The sequence below is a fragment of the Populus euphratica genome, unplaced genomic scaffold, assembly GCF_000495115.2.
Source record: "Populus euphratica unplaced genomic scaffold, PopEup_1.0 scaffold218.1, whole genome shotgun sequence".
Lineage (NCBI taxonomy): Eukaryota > Viridiplantae > Streptophyta > Magnoliopsida > Malpighiales > Salicaceae > Populus > Populus euphratica.
Window position 1 is genome coordinate 267796 of NW_011500100.1, and position 22160 is coordinate 289955.

Here is a 22160-nt window from a genome sequence, read left to right on the forward strand (position 1 = left end):
CATCTCTCTAGAAAAAGTTAAATTGCATTAGATTTTTTTTTGCCTCCAGTGTTAGACTTCAATACTCTTGCATTGCATTTATTAACCTCGTATTATTTTAAGTTTGCTGCCCTGAATGCCTATTAAAAGTTGGAAGGAAACGTGCAGCCATCAGGAATTCGAAGTCCTTTAGATTATTATTTTGATAAAAACAGTAAAAAAATTATTAAAGACGAAATGCATGTATTAAGATGATTAAACCCCAGATATTGACTAATTAAAAAATCTAGAATGTTTTGTGGTCAATTTGGTTCATTAAATCAACATGGAATTTGGTGTTAGGTAGTTGCTTTGTGGGATTGCTTGGACATCAAGGGAGAAATCATTTTAAAGTCGAGGAATATCTCATTACTTTTCATATGCTTAAAATAAGATGCATGCTCAGAATTTTTTCAAAGTCAACTGACGCCAACAATCAGCAAATGAATATAACAAAAATTTCAAAATAGTAAGAGAGAGAGAGAGAGAGAGAGAGAGAGAGAGAGAGAGAGAGAGAGAGAGAGAGAGAGAGAGAGAGAGAGAGAGAGAGAGAGAGAGAGAGAGAACTGCGGTTTTAACTTCTATCTATATGTAGAAGAAACGGAGCCTCAGATCCAATTGCCATGCCCCAACCCCAGGTCCTTAACACCGGCATTAAATAGAACGAGTTGTTTGATCATAACAATTAAAATGTTTCAGGAAGATGATGAGAAAAACCTCAAAATTTACTGATGGAAAAGAGAAATTAGATACATTCAGTATTTTGGTAAAGATCATTACAGGAAAGGATGTGTTCTTATCCGACACCCTTCTTTTGTCAAGTGGATGTTCTACCGCGGTTCAAACACTGTAAAGCTGATGTTATTCCTAAAAGCTGATCTTATACTACTTGATGAGGTTTCTTGTTCAGAGAAACTTCTCTCTGTGTAAAAACCAGGCTGTTTTGGCTGGGGCAATGAGATCTCACTGCTCAACATTACAACCACAGTTGACATGCTTGGCCTGTCTTCAGGTCGTTGTTGCACGCATAGAAGACCGACCTGAATGCATCTTATAACTTCAGACAAAGAGGAAGAGTCATCAATCTTTTTATTCATGAGCTCCAGTGGCCTGCCTTCATTCCAAAGTTTCCATGCCTGCACATATAGAATTCCGAAGAATAAGTTCTTATAGATGGAATTGAGCCAATTCGGCAACAAAGTAAAGCTCATGAGATTGCAAGAAAAAGCAATCAAAACTACAAAAATTTAACCCCATTCATTCTAGAGTACTACGCCATTATGTATGTTGAGGTCTTAGCAGACGAGGAAATGCAGCTTTACATCTTGCATGCGTGTCATTCTTTATACTTACATGTCCAAGAAGGTTATGGCTGTGATCAGGGTGGAAAAATCCTCTGTTTTTCTTCGCACTCACTATCTCAAGTACTAAAACGCCAAAGCTAAAGACATCAGATTTGATTGAGAAGAGCCCATCGACCGCATACTCGGGAGACATATAGCCACTGAAAACAAAATTGAAAAGTAAAATTACACTTCATTTTCTTTCTTGGATTTGGAAAATTTTGCCGAAATGAAAAGGAAGACTGAAGAATTAAGTAACGAAGTCCCAGTACACATACTATGTTCCAACAATCCTACTAGTATTTGCCTCTATTTGATCTCCCCCGAATGTTCTGGCCATGCCGAAGTCTGATATTTTTGGGTTCATAGAATCATCTAGAAGCACATTGCTGGCCTTGAGATCCCTATGTATAATCCTCAATCTAGAGTCTTGGTGAAGATAAAGAAGCCCTCTGGCAATGCCGCCAATTATGTTGAGGCGTGTTTGCCAATCAAGTATGTTTGTATTTGTTTGATCTGAAAAATTCCTCTGCAAAGTTAGTCAAATCATGACTTCTTGAAAATGTAATCCTAGGATAAGAAACAAATATATCGAGATGTTTATAGCAGAACAAACCGAATATAAAGTTGTCCAAGCTTTTATTAGGCATGTACTCATAGATCAACATTCTTTCATTTCCTTCAATGCAACAACCAAGAAGCTTGACAAGGTTGCGGTGCTGAAGTTTTGCTATCAATATAACTTCATTTTTGAACTCTGTTAGTCCTTGTCCAGAATCCTTTGAAAGCCTTTTCACCGCTATTTCTTGTCCATCACTCAATGTTCCCTGAATGATCAGCAAAAGTCAATAAACCCTCTCGTGAATTAACTTGTATTAGCAGAATATTGCAATTTTACCTTGTATACAGATCCAAAACCACCTTCTCCCAGTTTGTTATTGAATGAAAAGTAATCTGTGGCGTATTCTATAGTGGTAAAATCGAATGCCGGTAACTCCATGCCATCCTTCCTATCGCTTTCATCCTTGTAATTCTCAATGCGGATGCTTGGGGTGAAGGCTAAATAGTTCATGATTAGTTAGCCATTAACAGACATTATTTGAAACAAAAATATTTAAAGCAACAACTGATTTTGTTTTCTGATTGACATCTGATCTCATTCAATCCTTGTTTGCATACTAATTCTGTTTAATACAACAGCAAAATTAACAGCATTTTTTTTATGGAGCTATTATACCTTGTCTTCTAGTATTCTTTCTCCTCATGTACAGGATCAATCCTAGTAGAAACACGACCACAGAAGGAATTAATATGCCAACAATGATTCTCCTAAGCTTCCTCCTGCTCGAACTTCTTTTCTTTTCATAACTACCTGAAAGATTGGGAAGACTAGTAAGTAGACAGCCTGACAAGTTCGAATATAAGCTGTGTCACTGGATGACTCTGAACTTGCAAAATTCATCTCATTCTACATCATTTATAATTAGTTTCAGATATTCACATCATAAGTACTTCGAAAGAAGAAAATGAAGCAAAAGAAGAAAAAACTAAAACATGAAGAAGGAAGGAAACATACGTAGTTCTGAAGCAGCCATTCGTATGTAGAGATCTTCCCCACCCTGCGGTAGTTGTTTAGTGTCCTTGAGCTCACTGAACCAAAGGTAGCAGCCACTTCCTCCTCCTCTAATATCTGAATTTGAGTAGGCCACACACGAACAGTTTGAAAGGCACATATTCGCACATTCATTTAGGCTCATGCTAGTATTCACCCAGGAATCAGACATGTCTGGCAATTTGACACCAGTGTGCTTCAGAAATCCATCTCCATTATTACAACCTAATTGAGTTCGTCTAACACAGCCACCAGACCAATCTTGACTGTTCCATCTGTCAGGAGTCTTGGGTACGAAACTTTCCAAGCATGAACAAACAGCTTGGTCATTGATGCTGCAGATACCATTAACACCACACAAGCTATAAGTGTCACACTGATCGATCTGCACTACAGAGTAAGGTGCCCAAAGATTCGTTTGAGGTATCCATGTGAGGCGCTGTGGTATGCCTGCTGGACTTATCACCAACCTTGATGGAATTGAACTGTTTAGAAGATCAAACCTGTAATAGGACTCATTGGGAGTTGAAACAAATTGTTCTGTGTACACAGTATTCGATACCGTGTCAGGGACTCCCCCCCAACGGAAACCATTCCATGTACCGGTTCTAAACAGAATTGTAAGCCCCCTCGTAAGCAGCATTTGGTTATATCCACGAGGATCCAACCGAAATGCAAAATCACCTCGAGCAGGATCATCTGAACTCTTCCAAGGTGATATATACCTATCAAGACCAGTCACCAAATTTTTTCCCCACTTCATCCCTGGAAGTAAGGTTTCACTCGGATAATCAAAACTCTGCCACAAAAAGTTATCCGGATTGTTGTCATTCCCATCTTTTACAGCAAGATTTCCCGAATCCAAGAGCTGTACAACAGGGTTCAGGGCAGTTCTTGAGACATTAGATGACCAAACAGCATAATTAGTACTATTGAACAGCACGAGAACTCCTTGAGCAGTTACATTTAACACTCCTAGCCGATCCACGATTGGTTTTTCTCTGTTGGCCACCCATACAGAAGTTCCAGGGGATGTTTTTTTGTACCATATCCCCAGGTATCTATTTTTTGAACTACCTGGGCTAAAAAATCCCAGTTCAAAATTTCCCTCAGCTGAAACCAAAGTTTCTCCATCTCTTATCGACTGACCAGGGGTAAGAGTCGCCGATATGGCAGAGATTCTTACAGGGGAAATCAAAAGAAAGATGAAAACAAAGACAACTTTAAATCTTTCCATAGATTTTCCCAGAAAGTTTGTTCATTTTGCTCCAACCTTGTCTATTTACACATAAGGACTAGGACAGAGAGCAGCTACGCTTTCACCTAGAAATATCCTATTGTATTTTACACAACTTGCAATATAATACCTTTTCCCTTTAAGAAACAGCTAAACCTGGCCTAATCATGAACACTAAAATCATTATGTTGAAAAATGCATGACAAAAACACGGTTTCTGCGCCCCATAGATTGACTTAACCATCAATATGTTAGAAATATATTACTCTTCCTTGTAATGTCAACGAAGCATATAATCTTACATTGACTATTATATATGTTGAATTCAAACTTCTTGTACCAGGTTTCCTTATTGACCCGATACCTCAAGCTGAAATTCTAGACTTGGTAGCGGAGACACGAGACAGCCAATACAAGAGTTGATATAAAAAACAAGTTTTCCTCTTGTATTAATTCCATGGGATGACTTCTGTTGCTTAACAAATTAAGGACGATGATAATCGCGGTTGCTACCCGTCATGAACCTCATGATTAATTATTTTTCTCATAATATAACATCAGCAAACCATGCCTACCTACAATATACATACATGCATATATATATATATATATAGCTTAACTGACCTCTCAAGTTCATACCGTTTTATTTTACATGATGGTAGGTTCTTAGGCATATATATTTTACAAGGAGATAAATATTTCTGATGATGAGACAAATATCAATCGAGGAAGAACTAGTTAACAGTGACAATGAAGATTAGCGATGGAGGTACAAAGGCAACGATTCCATTAGTTAAGTCATGGATAGTATAATACTTTTCTATTGCTTGCTAGCATAATTAAAAAGTCGGTGTCTGCAGCCGACCATAGGCTTGTAGCATAGTCTGCATAGTCTTTGCTTTGACATTTTCTTCCTGCAAGCAATGATTAGGGTTATGGATGTAGAGATTTTATTGTACTCTATGGACTACATAACTACCGAAATTACTCAATTAATCTATTAATAACTTTTTTGGTGGATGGCCAACCTACACTATTTGCTCAATTAAAAAAAAATTTATTATTTCTATGTAGAGATATAAAAAAAATTAGTAATGCTGTATAAAAAAATATAAATTCTTCGTACAAACATACATGACAGTTATTTTTTTTCATAGGAACCAATCATTTAAAATTGACGAGATTCATAGCTATCACTTATTGGTTGACACGTCAATTTACATAAAATTTAATATAAAAAATTTATTTTTAAATCTTTTTTTTCATTTTCTTTGTTCTTTAGATTTTTTTGTTTTCCCTCCTCTGAAGGAAACATGGAAAATTAACTGGAGGGGGTGGTCCTAATCAAATAACAGTCCCAACGCACCTTTCCAACTAGGCGGGCCTTCAATTCTGAAGTCTTTTGAAAACCTAATATCTTACTGCCGTACAGTTCATGCACCAAATAAGACTTGTGCCATGCTATGGAATGAGGCCTTTGAACACTTTAAAGGTTATGTCCGAGACAGTTACATTATTGTTTTAAAGAGTTTTTGTTTTTAATATATTAAAATAATATTTTTATATTTATTTTTTATATTAGTTTGTCAAAATAATTTAAAAATACTAAAAAAATAATTAATTACGACTACAAATGCAATCAGGAACTTGTTAATTTCAGGAAACAAATAAAGTAGTTTTTATGATGATTAAAAAATAATAATTTTTAAAAAAATTCAAGTTATAACACTATCCGAAATGTAGACTAAAAATCTAATTTTACTTCATTTTTTCCAACCAGAAATTATGACTGCAAATGCAATCCAGAACCTATTAATTTCAGGAAACAAATAAAGTGGTTTTCAAAATGATCTAAAAATAATAATTTTTAAAAAAAGTTCCTGCTAGAACACTATCCCAAATATAGACTAAGAATCTAATTTTACTGCACTTTTTCCTGCCAGACTGCAAATGCAATGCAGGAACCTATTAATTTCAGGAAACAAATAAAGTGGTTTTCAACCAAAGGAATGAAATCAAACAGTTTGCACAAGAAAATCTGAAAAAGAAAATAGAAAATAGAAATGATATCAAACTAGGAATTTAGACAGAAAAACATCTCTAGGGTACACTCTAATACACAGATCTTGCTAAAACATTTCTCAGTTCAATAAAAGATGTTTGCACAAGAAACATTTCCATTAGTCTAGCAAGCGATGATCTTCTACCGTGGTCCCAGAAATGAAACAGTGATTTCATTTGTGCAAAATGATTTTTGGTTGCTTGATGAAGACTCTCCTTCAGGTAGATTCCTTTCTGTGAAAAAACCTGGTTGCTTTGGTTGAGGCAACGAAATCCCACTGCTCAACATTACAATCACAGATGACATGTTTGGCCTATCTTCAGGTCGTTTCTGAACACATAAAAGACCCACATGAATGCATCTTAAAATTTCAGATAAAGTACAAGAATCTTGTTCTGGTTCATTGATTAGCTCCAGAGGTCTCCCTTCATTCCATACTCTCCATGCCTGCAAAACATCAAAACCAGTTTGTTAGACTGACCTTAGACACTTCAAGCTTCTTCTTCGGTTTTTTCTGAACTTCATTTATTGTAACTTACATGTCCAAGGAGGTTGTGGTGATGATCAGGATGGTTAAAACCTCTGTTTTTCTTTCCACTGACTATCTCAAGTACTAAAACACCGAAGCTGAAGACGTCTGATTTAACTGAGAAGAGCCCATCAACTGCGTATTCAGGAGACATATAGCCACTGAAAAAGAACAAAGAAAAACAGGAAGTAAAGTGCAAATTAGCATTTCCTGTTTTACATTTGGTGACAAAAAGAGGTGTTTATATCAGCACAGAATAAGATATCTGCAGAAAAAAATAATGTCTGCGTATACTCACTATGTTCCCACAATTTTGTTTGTGTTGGCCTCTGTTTGATCTCCACCAAATGTTCTGGCCATACCAAAATCTGAAATTTTCGGGTTCATACCATTATCTAGTAGCACATTGCTGGCCTTGAGACACCTATGGATAATACTCAACCTAGAGTCTTGATGAAGATAAAGAAGCCCTCTAGCAATTCCGCCTACAATATTGATCCAAATGCGCCAATCTGATGAATTTCTAGTTTTTCTATCTGATCAATCCCTTTACAATGCTAGTTCGATGTTGTATTAAATTTACAAGAAAAAATGTAATTCCAAGAGAATAATTAAATATCCAAGTTTATAGTAGAACAGACCGAAAATGTAGTCCAGCCTTTTATTCGGCATGTATTCATAAATTAATGTTCTTTCATCTCCCTCAATACAGTAACCAAAAAGCTTTACAAGATTGCGATGCTGGAGTTTAGCAATCAATATGACTTCATTTTTGAACTCTGTAAGTACTTGTCCTGAATTCTTTAAGAGCCTCTTCACTGCTAATTCTTGCCCTTCTATCAACGTTCCCTGCAAATCATCATAACAAAGTTACTACAACCTGCTATGAATGACTGCACTTAGAACTCGAAGAGGCTGTAACTTTTACCTTGTACACAGATCCAAAACCACCTTCTCCCAGCTTATTCCGGCTTGAAAAGTTATCGGTGGCATTTGCTAGTGTGCTAAGATCAAATTTTGGCAACTCCATGTCTTCTTTCCTCTGATCTTCATCTTCGTAATTCTGCAGGTGGCTGGTTTTCATGTTTGCTAAATAGTTGGGGATTCATTAGGCCTTGGCAGATCAACTATTTCAGAGAAAAGATTTTTAACTCTATATGCATATAATCACGCATATAATCACAGTGAAGAAGTGACTTCATTTATTTGTTTGTATTTGCCCCACCCCACCAGCCTTAGCCAAAGACTACATCCCTTCGCTGGGGCGCCACCCCCACGTCAACTTGCTGGCCTCAAGATTGGAATCCAAGAAGTCGAGGAAGAGAAAATATCTCGTTAACCACCATGTGTTAGCAATATAGATACAAGCAATGCTCCACCTTTACTATGTGTTTAGTAAGAATATATAATCTCCACTTAGCACAAGTGGAGGCAAACAGTGGACATAATTCATGGCATGATTTATGCCCTTTACTTCTAACTTTATATAAATACATGCTCAGTGAAGAGCTGTCATGTAGGGTGAAAACATAAAGAGAGAAAAACGAGAGAGAAAGAGCAGTAAAAAGAGCTTGAGTGTAGAGTTGAGTTGAGAAGAGTTTTCTCCTCCATTTTATTTGTATTATTTCTTTGAGTGATTAATACAAATCAGTAGCTTCGTAGAGTAGGCAAGTTACCGAACCACGTAAATTTATGTGTGTTTGATTGCTTGAATGTCCCAATAACTGATATCAAAGCTTGTTCTTGAAAAAGAGAGAGTTTGATCAAAACTCAAAGTTCTCAAAACGCGTTTTTGAACATGCCATCATGTAGAAGAAGATGAGACGAATCCACTGGTAAAAACCCAGTGAAGAACTGACGTCCTACATGCCCACTGATTAGTATTTAAAAGTGCATTTTTATCAAGGTTTTATATCATCATTTTGCACTTGAAGTATCAATAATACCTTAACTAAAGCATGTTTTATAATAACGTATCTAATAATATAAGATACATTTAATTTATGGTAAATGTTCATTTTAAATGCAGGCCTATCACATAAATGAAAGGATTGATTGATGAACTTAAGAACTGAAATTAAAAGGACAAAGAGATGGCCAAACTTAGAAAAGAGATGTTGGTGCAATCCAAACCTTCCGGTGGAACCATGCAGTACCAGATATAGGCCTACAATTTAGGTAATTGGGTCATATCTAGAGCTGTATATCTCATATTTAGGTCTACTTTATATGGATGGAAAGGTAAGACATAGGCCTACAACTTTCATATGGAGCACAAATCTAAAAAGGCCATTTTCAAGTCCAAATTATAGCAACAACAAAGAAGCCCGAATCTGTCTTCCAACCCGAGCACTGTTCAGTATTTGACCCATATCTGGAGTTCTAGAAGTCCAAATGAGCTGAAGTTTTTACACAAGAAAGCTGAGACAATTTCCTACAACTTGTATGTTTTCAAGTGGCTCCAATTTTGACGTTATCAATGACGTTTTGGGTAGACAAGAGAAGATAAAGATTGTCACCAAGTCAAGAGTTGGTCACCCACTCATCAATTAGTCATCAAATCAATAGTTTCCAATTTTGGCTTATAAAAGGAGGCATTTGCCATGCATTTAGGCATCTTGGTTTCTAGATCAAGATCATGCTCTTGCTTTCTCTCTTTGTATTTTTTGTAATGTTTATGCTTTGCTTTCATTAATATCAAGTTTATGCCTTTCATTTCCTTTCATTTACTTAGTTAACTCTTATCTTATTTATGTTCATATTTTGTTTATTTATTTTTCTTTTTTTTATTATGTTTAGCTAAGTTTATTATGTCAAGGTGAAAAGGTTACACTAATGGTATAAGAATAAGTATAGTGTAAACTTAATATGGACTTTAATGTTTGATACTAACATGTTTTGTATTTATTATCTTGTTCCCTCTTTAATACTTTGCTTGTTAAATGACTAATCTTAATTTATATTGTATAACACTTGGTACAACAAATGCTTGGCACTTTCATAGTGAGAAATTGCTCCCATTAAACCTCTCAATCTCATACTTTGCTGTCATTGTATTCACCGAGATCTATTTAGCTATCACTGTTTCATTGATCTGCAACGTATACAGAAATAATATCGTGTGAATAATACTTCACTAAGTAAGTTCGTAAGAAAGATTGGAGGGGTCACAAACAGTCCCGCTTAAAACCCAATCTCCTTAGACAGAACTTTTTAGATTGTATTTAATCACCGCATTGACTTTGTATATACACCAACAGTAACATGTGTGAATAGTACCGTATAGATAAATAGTGTCGTAAAGGTGAATAGTGTTGTAGACATAAATAGTAACCGTATACACAAAAAACTTTTGTGTATTAACAACACTAACTAGAAGGCTCTGATACCACTATTAGGATATTGACATGCAAACCCGACAAGATAAAAGGTAAAGGATAGAATAAAATGAAAAATGAGACACAAGAATTTACGTGGTTCACCTAAATTAGGCTACAACAATTGGCAAGTATAGAAGGATTTTACTAAATAATATGAGAATTACAACATCTCTCTACTAATAGGAAAACAACTAAAATCTCTCTAATAATAGAAGAAAACACCTCACTTACTCTCTCACAAATACCTCATAATTTTATAGGATTACTTTCCCTCTCTTACTCTAATCCTCCTCTCTTATTTCTTTCTTATGTGTGTATTAAGGCTTGGATGCTTTGCCTATTTATAGGGAAGCATCCATGCATAAGACAAGGGGCACCAATTGGTGCTGCAAGTGGTACCGAATTGGTGCCCAACATTGTTGAATTTGCAGCACCAATTGATGCCTAACATTGTTGACTTTATCAACAATGCTTAACTGGCTTCACAATGAGGTCAGGTAAGAAAGGATATAGAAAGCATCTTTGTAGTTAGAGTTGACCCAAGTACTTAATAATTAATATTTCAAATTTTCTCGGAGGAATTGTAGTTTGCCAATCAATACCCTTACCATTTTCCAGGGCTAAAGATTTACTTGTTCTATCAGTCAACATGATTTAAAATACCTGGGATTCCTTAACAGGCTTTGAAATAATTAAGAATTGTTAACATCATTGAAGACATTTTTGTTCATGCTGCTAGGGACCATACACATTGATAGCGAACCTGTTATAGTCAGGTTTCTAGAATTATACGACACCTAAATTTCCAAAAAGAAAAGTCCAATAATTAATTAATTCATCATCTTTCCATAAGTGTATTTTGATCTCATGTGATTCACAGGCATCAACCTTGCTACCAGGCATGAAAGCTCATAATGCATGATTTTAAAGGTGAGTATTTTCATTTATGTTTAGATTTTGATTAAAAAAAAAAACACAACCGAAATATATATATATATATATAACTCGACTAAACTAGAAACTTGTTTAAATGAGGTCGGTTCAAGATTTTAAAGAGAATAATCAAGACCTATTGGTTTCTTTAGTGAGTTTGTTGGGGGTTTTTTTGGGCTTTATATGGCCAAATTCATTATATTTTTATAGAAAAAAAGGGAAAATAAAAATAAATTCAGAAAATGGATAAGATAATTGTAGATATATAAATATAATCACAAAAATAAAATAAAAATGTTGAAGAAGATCTGAACTTATTCAAACATCTTTTATATTATAAAAAAATAGTTTATAAGAAACATATTCATAAGGGTTGATTTTTATCATGAAATCATATTAAAAAAAAAACATATTTTATATTTGTTCATGAAGATTTGGTTCGGTTCAATCGATTTCAAAAATCTTAAACAGAAATCAAACTAAACCTAATTTGTTTTTTGATTTTCTAATTAAATTTTTCAATTTTTTTCTCAGTTCGGTTTTTTTGTTATTTTTTTATTTTTTTAATCAATTTTTTTTTCTCATTTCTTCATGATTATTAAAGCAAGAGAAACCTCAAATTGGATTTAAGCCATTCGATAACTTGTTGATAGTTTGATAAAATGACTAGACTTGGCCACTAATTGATAGGTTGATAGAGTGACTTGCACACTTTCCAATGAAAATAAGTTTCTTAACGAAATATCTAGCTCGCCAGTCTCACGTGAAAGAGTTGTATGGAAAAAGTAGTCTCTGTCAAAGCACTGTTTCATTTTGTGGCTGGCAGTTCAGAGGAAGTTTCAAACTTGAGATAGGTTGTCTTTTCTTCTTAATGATCCCCTTTGTGTATTCTGCCAGCATGAGGAGGATTTGCATGACCATTTATTTTTTACATGTGAATGGACATCTTGCTTATAGGGAAAATTAAGTCCTGGTTGCGGCTTGGCAGGAACATGAAGACTTTGTATAGTGGCCTGAGGTTTAGGAAAAGTAATCTTAAAGCTCGGATGCAAAGAGTTTCCTTGGGTATCGATGTCCACAAGTGAATATTTGAAAGAAAGTACTTAGGGGTTGATAGAGTCTTCAGGAGATTTCAAATCTTATTCTGTACAATATTCCATTTACATGTCGCAGACCACTCCTGACTGGATGTTGGCTGAGTTTATTTTGCTTTTGTTGTTGGGATTCAATTAATGGCCCTTGTGTGTTTTAGTAGCTGTTGGTGGTTCTATTATGTTTTAGCTCCAAATTGCATTAGCTATTGGATTTTTTTTTTGTTAATATTCTTTTTGGTTGGTTATCTTTGATATCTGATGTATCCTTGGTTCCTTAGCTAACTAATGTGATATTTTTTGTTTTCTCTCTAGATAGCTATCTCCCTATATTTTAGATGAATGAGAGCATATTTTCTTTTGCTTCTGATTTGATATATGTGTATATATGACTTGTCAGCTTCCTGACTTATTTTATTTTAATTTATTATATTTTTATATTTCATAAAAAAAAGTTTCATAACAAAACCTCCAACATTTAAGTTAGTAGATGTAGGAGATGAATAATTAATATATGGAACAAGAGATGTAGTAAAGTGTACCTAGCAGGGGAAAAGTGCGCAAGAGTATATGTAGGAGGGGAGTAGTGTGCGTAGGTTGTAAGCTATGTTGTTATTATTGGATTTACCAAAACTCTTAGACGCAAAAAAGATCATTTAAAGTGTGTTTTTTTTAGAGTTCCAAAAATTATGTTAATAATCAAGGTTGTTTAGTGTTTAAACAAAGATGTTTTAATAATTAGATTTTTTTATGATATTTGATTAACTTCTTCAAAATTAAGTTATTACAAACTACAAGTATTTCAACTTTCAAAACTCTAATAGTAATTTATATAAAATACTAGTGAGAAATCTCTTAAAATTCTTTTAAAAAGAAAAAAAAATGGTGATGTCTTGAGTGTTAATTCTTTCTTTTATCTACTCTGATTATCTATGTAGGTGGACTATATGTCATGTGTAAAAAATATGAGGTGTAACATTCTCTTTATAGAAGAAATTTAATAGCTCTATAAATGGTAAAATATCATTTTGTCCTCTTAATAATATTACATATTATTTCAAGATTTAAAATTTTATTTAATCAAGTCCCATTTTAATTTTTCTAGATTTAGAAATATAATTTTTTTTTATTAATTACATTCTTGTACTTAATTTCTAAAACTTATTTATAATTAAATTATACCTAATTAATCATTTCAATTTAATTTCTAATCAATAATTGTTAATATTTATAAATCATTAAATTTCTTATATGTTGTATAAAATATAAATAACAATCCTGAGTTCAGCTTTAGCAGTCTCCAGAGAAACAATTTTTCACATATAACTTAAGAATCATCTACGTAGCTTCAAGCTCAGTTATGGAAAGTGCATTTTCTGTATAATGTTCTTCTTCCATACCAAAACTTCGTTCTATGAAGAAACCAGGCTGCTTGGGTTGAGGCAGGACAGCTCCCTCACTTTCCAACATGAAAATCACAGATGACATTGCTGGCCTGTCTTCAGTGAGCTTTTGGACACACATTACGCCCACCTGAATACACCTTAGTACTTGAGATTCGACACATAAATCTACGAAACATGTATCCATTAGTTCCAAGGCCCTGGCCTCATTCCATAGCAACCATGCCTGAATCATTACAATGTATTTAATCATTTAACATGAAATTATGAAATTATGAGGGAGAGCTCATAAAAACTTTTCCTACTTACATGTCCTAGGAGATTGTGGCTGTGATCCGAGTGATTAAATTTTCGATTTCTTTTCCCGCTTACTATCTCTAACAGAAGCACGCCCAAGCTAAAAATGTCCGACTTCACGGAGAAGGTGCCATCGATGGCATATTAACGAGAAATATAGCCACTGCACGAAAAAATCAAATGTAAATTTTTGTCAACAAAACAAGCATGAGATGTATAACAACAGAACTTACCATGTTCCAACTTCTCTCTTTGTTTTTCCTTCTTGATCGTCACCAGAAATTCTTGCCAAGCCAAAATCAGATATTTAGCATTCAATTAGGTGTCTAGCAAAATATTGCTGGGTTTGAGATCCCTGTGAACAATTTGAAGTTTTGAATCTTGATGGAGATACAGATATCCTCTCGCTATACCCAAAACAACGTTGAAACGCTCTTCCATGCCCAATAATGCGCTTCTAGTATGATCTGCACATCATTTCCACCCCTGTAAGATACTGAATCATATACGCTGTAGCTTTGGAAGCATTAAGAGTTAAGATCAAATAAACGGAGAAAGGGTCGAGGATTGGAATTTCACCCCTATTAAATCACATGATCATATTAGTTTAGATGCACGAATAGCATTATATATGCTCATGGAAGATAAGGGTCAACAGGCACGAACCAAATATGAAGTAATCCAAGCTCTTATTGGCCATATACTAGTAGATCAGCATCCTTTCTTCTACTTGCATGCAGATTCCCAAGAGCCCTTCAAGATTCCGATGTTGGAGTTTGGCAATTAAAACTACTTCACTCCTGAACTCTTCCGCACCCTTCTTTGAATTCTTTGACACCTTCTTCACTGCTATTTCTTGTCCTGATAAAAGTTGACCCTGCAAATTCAAAAAGGAAAATTCATGTTTATTTTTCTACTTTTGAATTTCACAAGGCATCCCTTTTGTTTACTGTTTGCAAGTGTGCATGTATAGCTTGTTTATGTTTGCTAGTGTGCATGTATAAGCTTGTTTACCTTATAAACATGACGAAATCCACCTTCTCCAATTACATTAGCTTGAGAGAAATTATTCGTGGCATTAGCGATAGTCGCCAATTCAAACAGACGTACGTCTACTTCCTCCTTCTGGCTTTCCCCGACTATAGAATGGATAGGTGACATTAAGATTGAAGACAGAGAGAGAGAAACTACTTTCCCAAAATGTTCCTCTGTCAGAGGAAGCTATTGGAAGAGTAGAAAATGACTAAGGTTGCATAAATTTTTATGTTTTCTTCCTACTCGTGCAGAATACCAAGCCCAAAAAAATACTTCAGAGCTGGTGGAAATGAAACCCCCATAATTATCTTCAGCCTTCTCGTCTTATTTGAGCTGTCGGACGATTCTATAAAAAGAATGGAAAGGAAAAAACATTCGTAAAAAGAAATTATTCTTCTTTCTTTTATCTATTTATAGCTAATTTCTGGTTTCACTTGTCAAAAACTCTATTTCAACAGAGGAGACAGGTGACAAGTAAAATCAAGCAGATTACTTGTGGTTTGCATTTGTTTTATGCTTCTACTCTTTAAATAGCTTTGGAATGCAAGGAGTTAGTTCCTTATAGCTTACCGAATTCTGAAATTTGCACTCCCTTGTAGATATCCTCTCCTTGTACCATTTTCGGTTGCTCCATGATATCAATTAGGTCCTGGAACCACATTAAACAGACTTTGCCTCCACTGACATTCAAATCTGTGCAAGCATTGCAAGAGCAGTTTCTCATATACACCCCGTCCCACATTCCTTTAGAGTTATATTCTTTTTAAGCGGAAAATCTAGGTCGGGTAATTTTATCCAGGAAACCTTAAGAAACCCCTTTTCTCTTTGGCATAACGGAAGTTAATTTCCTCACATATTTTGTTCACCCAGACCAATTCTGTAAGTCTAATTTGTTTAGATTTCTAGATTTAAAAAAAAAACATAAAAAAAATCAGTTTATTGGTTAAAAACCAGTTGACTGATTAAATTAAAAGAATCGATCTCGTTGAGAAATAATTTACTAGTTAAGTTTGCAAAATTACTTTTTCTAATGTGATTAGGTTTTTTTCTATTTAGTTTAATTTTTTATTTTTTAAAAAATTTTAAATCTATAAATAAATTTATAATTAAAAACATAATAATAAGTTTACAGAAATAATTGAATCGATTTACCAGTTGACCAGTTAAACTAAAAGAACAGGTCTGCGATTTAAAAAATAGTTGAACAGTCAAATTTACAGGATTATTTTTCATGATGTGATTAGGTTTTTTTTTGTTTAATTTAATTTTTTATTTGTTTAGAACTTTAAATTTATAAATAGATGTATAATGAAAGCATAATGACAAATGTAAAACATATTATGCATTGCTTCTTTCATTTTCTTTTTCAATCTGTCACAAATTTCGAAACCATGGACAAACGCTAAAGGCAAGTTTACTTAGCCTGCTTGTGCATTGTATCATTTTTCTTTTGAATTGGAAGTAGGTGGAACCATAAATCAGAAAGTGCACATACCTAATTCTGAAGTGGGTACTCGCATGAAGATATCTTGTCCCGTCAATGTTCTTGATTGCTCTCTGATATCGATTAGATCACCAAACCACATAATACAGCCATTGCCTGCTCCACTTGTATTCGAATGTGTGTAAGCTGCACAGGAACAGTTCTTGAAACATTCTGTTTCACATTCGTTAAAATTCACGCTCTCAACCAGTCGAAACTCTATCAAATCAGGCAATTTTGTTCTTCCAAGCTTTAGGAACCCTTCTCCTCTTTGGCACTCTAAGGTCAATTTCCTCTCACATTTGGCGTATCCAAACGTATTTTGAACATCGAATTGTGCTTGTGATGAATTGGACAAAAACCATTTTAGACAATCACAGCAACTTTTTTATCTACTTCTGCAAATAGCATTAGCACCACACTGCCCTAGCAATTTTGTTGATTCCATGGTCTGTTGTGGACCTTCTTCACAGATTCCCTAGCAATAAGTAACTGAGGCAAACCATGGAGGCCGAGTCTGTAAGTCCATGTTGAAGTTCAAAATTAAATAAGCTTTAGGCTAATAAGATTTAAAATTTATAAAAAATTTAATATTAGCTAGAAAAGAAATCCTAGTTAATATAGAAATCCTTGATGAGGAAGGATTTGTAATAAACTAGTTTATTAGAACCCTTGTTTAGTTAGAATGTTAGATTTCTTATTAAATTAGAATTTCTTTTGAATAGTTTAATTCTTTGGTTGTCTATGACTTGAAGTTTATAAATAGGCTTGTAATCTTAAGCATAATACACAAGTTGAGAGAAATATAGAGAAAAGCTAGAAAGGTATTTTTTCAAAAAACTCTTAATAAAATATCATTTATCTCATTCTTCTTCTTGCTCTTTAACTTTGTTCTTATAAATTAGCTACCACACTTTGTCCTTCTTTTCCAACAAGTGGTATCATAGCTTAGGTTTGATTATTTAACATGGTCAATTCAAACTTTCAACTTCAATGTCCCTAGATTAATAAAGAACAACTATCAAACTTTGTATATTTGAGTAAAAGCTTGGCTAGGTTCTCAAGATGTATGGGAGACGATTGAAAAAGGCTTTGAAAAGCCTATAGATGGAGCAACATTGACTTCAGCCCAAAGAGAGGTCGTGCAAAAGGCATGAAGGAAGGATCAACTAGCATTAACAATCATCCATCAATGTTTGAATGATGCCACTTTTGAGATAGTGGTCAATATAACCAACGCTAAGCAAGCATGGGAAGTTTTGCAAGAATCAAATTAAAAAGCTGAAAATTTGAAAAAGGTATGTCTATAAAAACAACATGATAACTTTGAAAAGTTAAATATGCTTGAATCAGAGAATATTTCAAAATACTTTGCAAGAGGATTGGTCATATACAATGTTGTTACCTGTTCTTTGGTTCCCACATAAAAATCAAGAAAATACAAAAAAATAATATATTTGAAAGAAAAAAAAATAATAGAAGTAAGAAAAGGATACTGGAATGCTAAAGAAAAGTCAAAATTAGTTTAGGAGGTTCAAAAATGTAAAAGGTTAAAATTTGATAGTATATTTTACTGATGAGCCCTAGGAACAAGGAAATTTTAATTTTTTAAAGAAAAGATAGAAAAGTTCAAAATCAGATGTTTATAAACTCAATTAAATTTTATCCAAAGGTTTAATTGAATTTATAAAGGGTTTGATTGCAAGAAAAATTGATTTTTAAGTCAATTTAAGCTTTTATTGGAAGAAATTAAAGTTCTGGGGTCCAATTATAATTTTGAAAGAGTTGATTTGGCCAAATCAGGGGTTTAATTACATAATTATTAAATTTTGATGGTCAATTAGGAACTTAATTAAAACAATCTGAGACTAACGATCAAACTAGAAAAGGCGCTAACATTAAGGGATCCGATTAGAATTTTGGCGGGGATTTGATTACAAAACTGCAAGAAATTCAATGGCTGAATCAAAAGAAACCAAGTGGCGTCGTTTCCACCATGTCATCATCTGTAACAACTAGTGTTCTGTGATAATTAAGGAAGGAGATGTTGGCAGCAATAATGGAGCCGTTTTCAAATCAAGGGAGCGTATCGCGGCTGACAACCCTCAACACTGTGATGCATGCTGGCTTACCAAAAACACTCTCATCCTTTGGCTATAAAAGCCAGAAGAAGAATCAAATGCAGAGGGGGAGGCGAGATGGAAGGAGAGTAAAAAAATAGGAGAGCTTATATTAAGGAGAAAGTAAGAGGGACACAGAGAGGAGAATGTAAGCAATAGGGGAGAAAGCGGAGAAATATTAAGAAAGCAAAAGGGAGAGCAGACGAATCAACCTGAACGGAAGAGGACATAGTAAGGCAGACAACACAGCATCACCGTCATCTTCGTTTTCTCAAAACCAGATACGTTATTTTATTTTTTTTAGTTCCTATAAAATCAGATGATGCATGTTTGATATGTAAAAGAAGAAAAGAAAACGTAACGAAATCAACGCTGCATCATTATTATTTTTTTCTTTTTTTTATTTTGTTACTGTAAGCAGGATGATGAACAATGCGAAGTTAAATTAATTACCTTTCGCACTATTCATGCACCCATAAAATATTACATGTGCATGGGGGAGATGGGCTAGTCACTAGCATGGGCTAGTGACCAAGCTGGGCTAGGTTTACTCGATAAGATAAAGATCTCCTTACCGAGGAGGACTTTTCTTAAACCATAGATGAACCAATAACTAAAAAACATTACCAGACCTTAGATTTTATCAAACAATAAAATAATACAGCTTACCTTAGGTAGGGCGTATTTGGAGTGCTAATACCTTCCATTTACACAACCAATCCCTGTACTCGATTTATGATACTAGTCAGGGTTTCTAGTGATCCAAAATACTAGGTGGCGACTCACATTCCAACTTTCCATTGATAAGAGACAAGAATCCCTTATTTATTAACATTTGCAATTTATTTTTAGATTAAGATAAAGTTTTTGGATGTTTTTTCCTCTATGTCGCACATGTACGACATATAATCAAATAAAGAGACATGAAGAAAATATGGAAGTGGTAGAGAAGATCCTACACTCGTTGCAAAAAAAGTTTCATTATGTAGTGGTCACGATAGAGGAGTTATAAAGTATAGATTTTCTTTCAATACAAGGTCTCATGAGAAAATTACAAGCTTATGATGAAAAAGTCAATGAGATTCAAGAGGATGTGGTGCACAAGCACTTTTTTCAAAGCAAGATGGTTCTGGATATTTTCAAGGAGGAAAAGGAGATTGAGGCAACCCTAACAAATCAAATAGTCGACCGAATAAAGGGAATATGTTGACTAGTTAATTAGCAATAGTAATCTAAGATCCAGATTTGATAACAGGTTTGACAAATCAAAAGTTAAATAATATGATTATCAAAAGACAGGTCATTATACTAGGGATTGTTGGAATCCAATCAAGAGGGTTGAAGAGAATGAAAATTTTATGATAGAAAGAAGAGAAGGAAACCACTCTACTACTAGTGCATAATGAGATAATACAAAATAAATAGATCATATGGTACCTAGACAATGGAACAAGTAACCACATATGTGGAGACAGATAAATTCATAGAGCTTCATGAAGCAATTAGTGGTCATTTCACCTTTGCAAATTATTCAAAGGTTGCCATCAAAGGAAAAGGAATGCTTTTGATTAAATTAAAAGATAGAAGTCATCCGTTTATTGGTAATGTCTATTATATACCAATAGTGAAAAGCAACATACTGAGCTTAGGATAATTGCTGGAGAAGGGGTGTGAGATTAAGATAAAAGATCATACTTTGACATTACTTAACACTAAAGGACATATGACTGCAAAGGTAGTCGTAAAAAAGAATAAAATGTTCTTGCTAGACATAGAGACGGATATGCCTAAATGGTTAAATATGTATGTGAAAAATGAAACTTGGCTTTGTCATATGAGACTTGGGCATGTAAACTTTGATAGCTTGAAGATGATGGCACAAAAGGAGATGTTGAAGGGTCTACCATCCATTATACATCCAAATCAATTATATGAAGGATGTTTAATGGGCAAGCAATTTCGCAAGATTTTTTTGAAGGAGTCTACATCAAAAGTAAATCAACCCCTATAGGAAATACATATCAAGGTTTGTGGTACTATCAAATCATGTTTGTTTGGTAAAAATTCATATTTTCTACTTTTTATTGATGATTATCGTAGAAAGACTTGAGTATACTTCTTAAAAGAAAAGTCCAATGTATTTAGTTGTTTTAAGAAGTTTAAAGCATTAGTTGAAAAAAAAAGTTGTTATTTTATAAAATCACTTAGGACGAATAAGGAGGTGAATTTTCTTCTAATAATTTTAATAAGTTTTGTAAAGATCATGATATAAAGAGACTCCTAATAGTTTCCAGATCCCCACCTCAAAACGGCGTGGTGGAGAGAAAAAATAGAAACATCCTCAAAATGGCGTGATGGAGAGAAAGAATAGAAACATGCTCAAAACGACGAGAAGCATGCTCAAAACAAAGAAGATGCCTGAAGAGTTTTGGGCTGAAGCTATAGATTGTGTTATCTACTTGTCAAATAGATGTCCTACTAAAAGCTTGAATGGCATAACTCCACAAGAAGCATGGAGTAAAAGAAAACCAAGTGTTTCTCACTTGAAATTTTTTAGAAGCATTGGTTATGTGCTTTGTGGTCTATAACCAAATGTCCAAAGGATAAAAGCTTTACAACCCTAATGAAGGAAAGATGGTGATTAGTAGAGATGTTGAGTTCAATGAAGATGGTGAGAAATATGATTTATTACTGGTTCTTGATAAAAAGAAGGAAAGATATAAAGATCATCAAGAACCTATAGTCACACCTTCACAAAGATGGTTGAACTCAACTTCTTCTTCTTCTTCTTCTTCTAATGAAAGCTCAAGTAGCGGTATTCCACCAAGTCCACCAAAAGAGATGAAGAGCCTTAATGACTTATACAAGGTAACTAATCTTATTGATAACGATGTAATACTATATTGTCATATTGCTACATGTGATCCTGTAGTGTTTGAAGAAGCAATACATGATGAAAAGTGAAGAATTGTTATGGATGAGGAGATTGATTAATACTTAAAAGTGTATTTTTATCAAGGTTTTATATTATCATTTTGCACTTGAAGTATCAATAACTCCTTAACTAAAGCATGTTTTATAATAACAAGTTTGATACCATAAGGTACCTTTAATTTATGGTTAATATTCATCCTAAATGCAGGTTCATCACATAAATAAAAGAATTGATTAATGAGTTGAAGTATTGAAATTGAAAGGACAAAAAGAGGGCCAAACTTAGAAAAAAAATGTTAGCGTAGTTCAAACTGAAATACTATTTTGTAATTGGGTCATATCTGCAGCTATAGATCTCATATTTAGGTCTATTTTATATGAATGGAAAGCTAAAACATAGGCTTAAAATTTTCATGTGGAAGTCAAGACTCAATTTTGTTGTTTGAAAGTTTAAAATCTTAGCAACAACGTAGAAGTTTAAATCTATCCTGCAGCCTAGAAACTATTCAATGTTCAGCTCATATCTCGAGTTCTAAAAGTCCAAATGACCTTAATTTTTTTTTTTTAGAATGCTGAGACAAGTTTCTGGAACTTTTATGTGGAAGTTTGGTTCAAATTTTGACATTATCAATAACGTTTTATTTAGATAAAAAGATAAGGATTGTCACCAAGTCAAGAGTTGG

At 34.0% G+C, this 22160-nt stretch overlaps 1 protein-coding gene and 1 long non-coding RNA gene across 2 annotated transcripts in view; both read right to left on the reverse strand.

The window, feature by feature from the left end:
• Window positions 1–675: 675 nt before the first annotated feature.
• LOC105109455 (G-type lectin S-receptor-like serine/threonine-protein kinase At4g27290) lies at window positions 676–8014 on the reverse strand. Its single transcript, XM_011004177.1, has 12 exons — window positions 7730–8014; window positions 7443–7650; window positions 7100–7337; window positions 6812–6962; window positions 6418–6719; window positions 2938–4223; window positions 2599–2733; window positions 2260–2420; window positions 1978–2188; window positions 1640–1877; window positions 1372–1522; window positions 676–1154 (listed from the first exon to the last, which is right to left on the reverse strand). Exons 1-12 carry the CDS (start codon window positions 7883–7885, stop codon window positions 849–851), a joined length of 3543 nt encoding a protein of 1180 aa, XP_011002479.1. The 5' UTR covers window positions 7886–8014; the 3' UTR covers window positions 676–848.
• A 33-nt stretch (window positions 8015–8047) lies between these two features.
• Window positions 8048–22160, reverse strand: part of LOC105109441 (uncharacterized) — a 23018-nt gene continuing 8905 nt past the window's right edge. The window contains exons 2-3 of the long non-coding RNA XR_839253.1: window positions 18571–18577; window positions 8048–8149 (exon numbers count right to left, since the gene is read on the reverse strand). This is a non-coding gene — a long non-coding RNA (uncharacterized LOC105109441). The remainder of the gene's footprint in view (window positions 8150–18570; window positions 18578–22160) is intronic.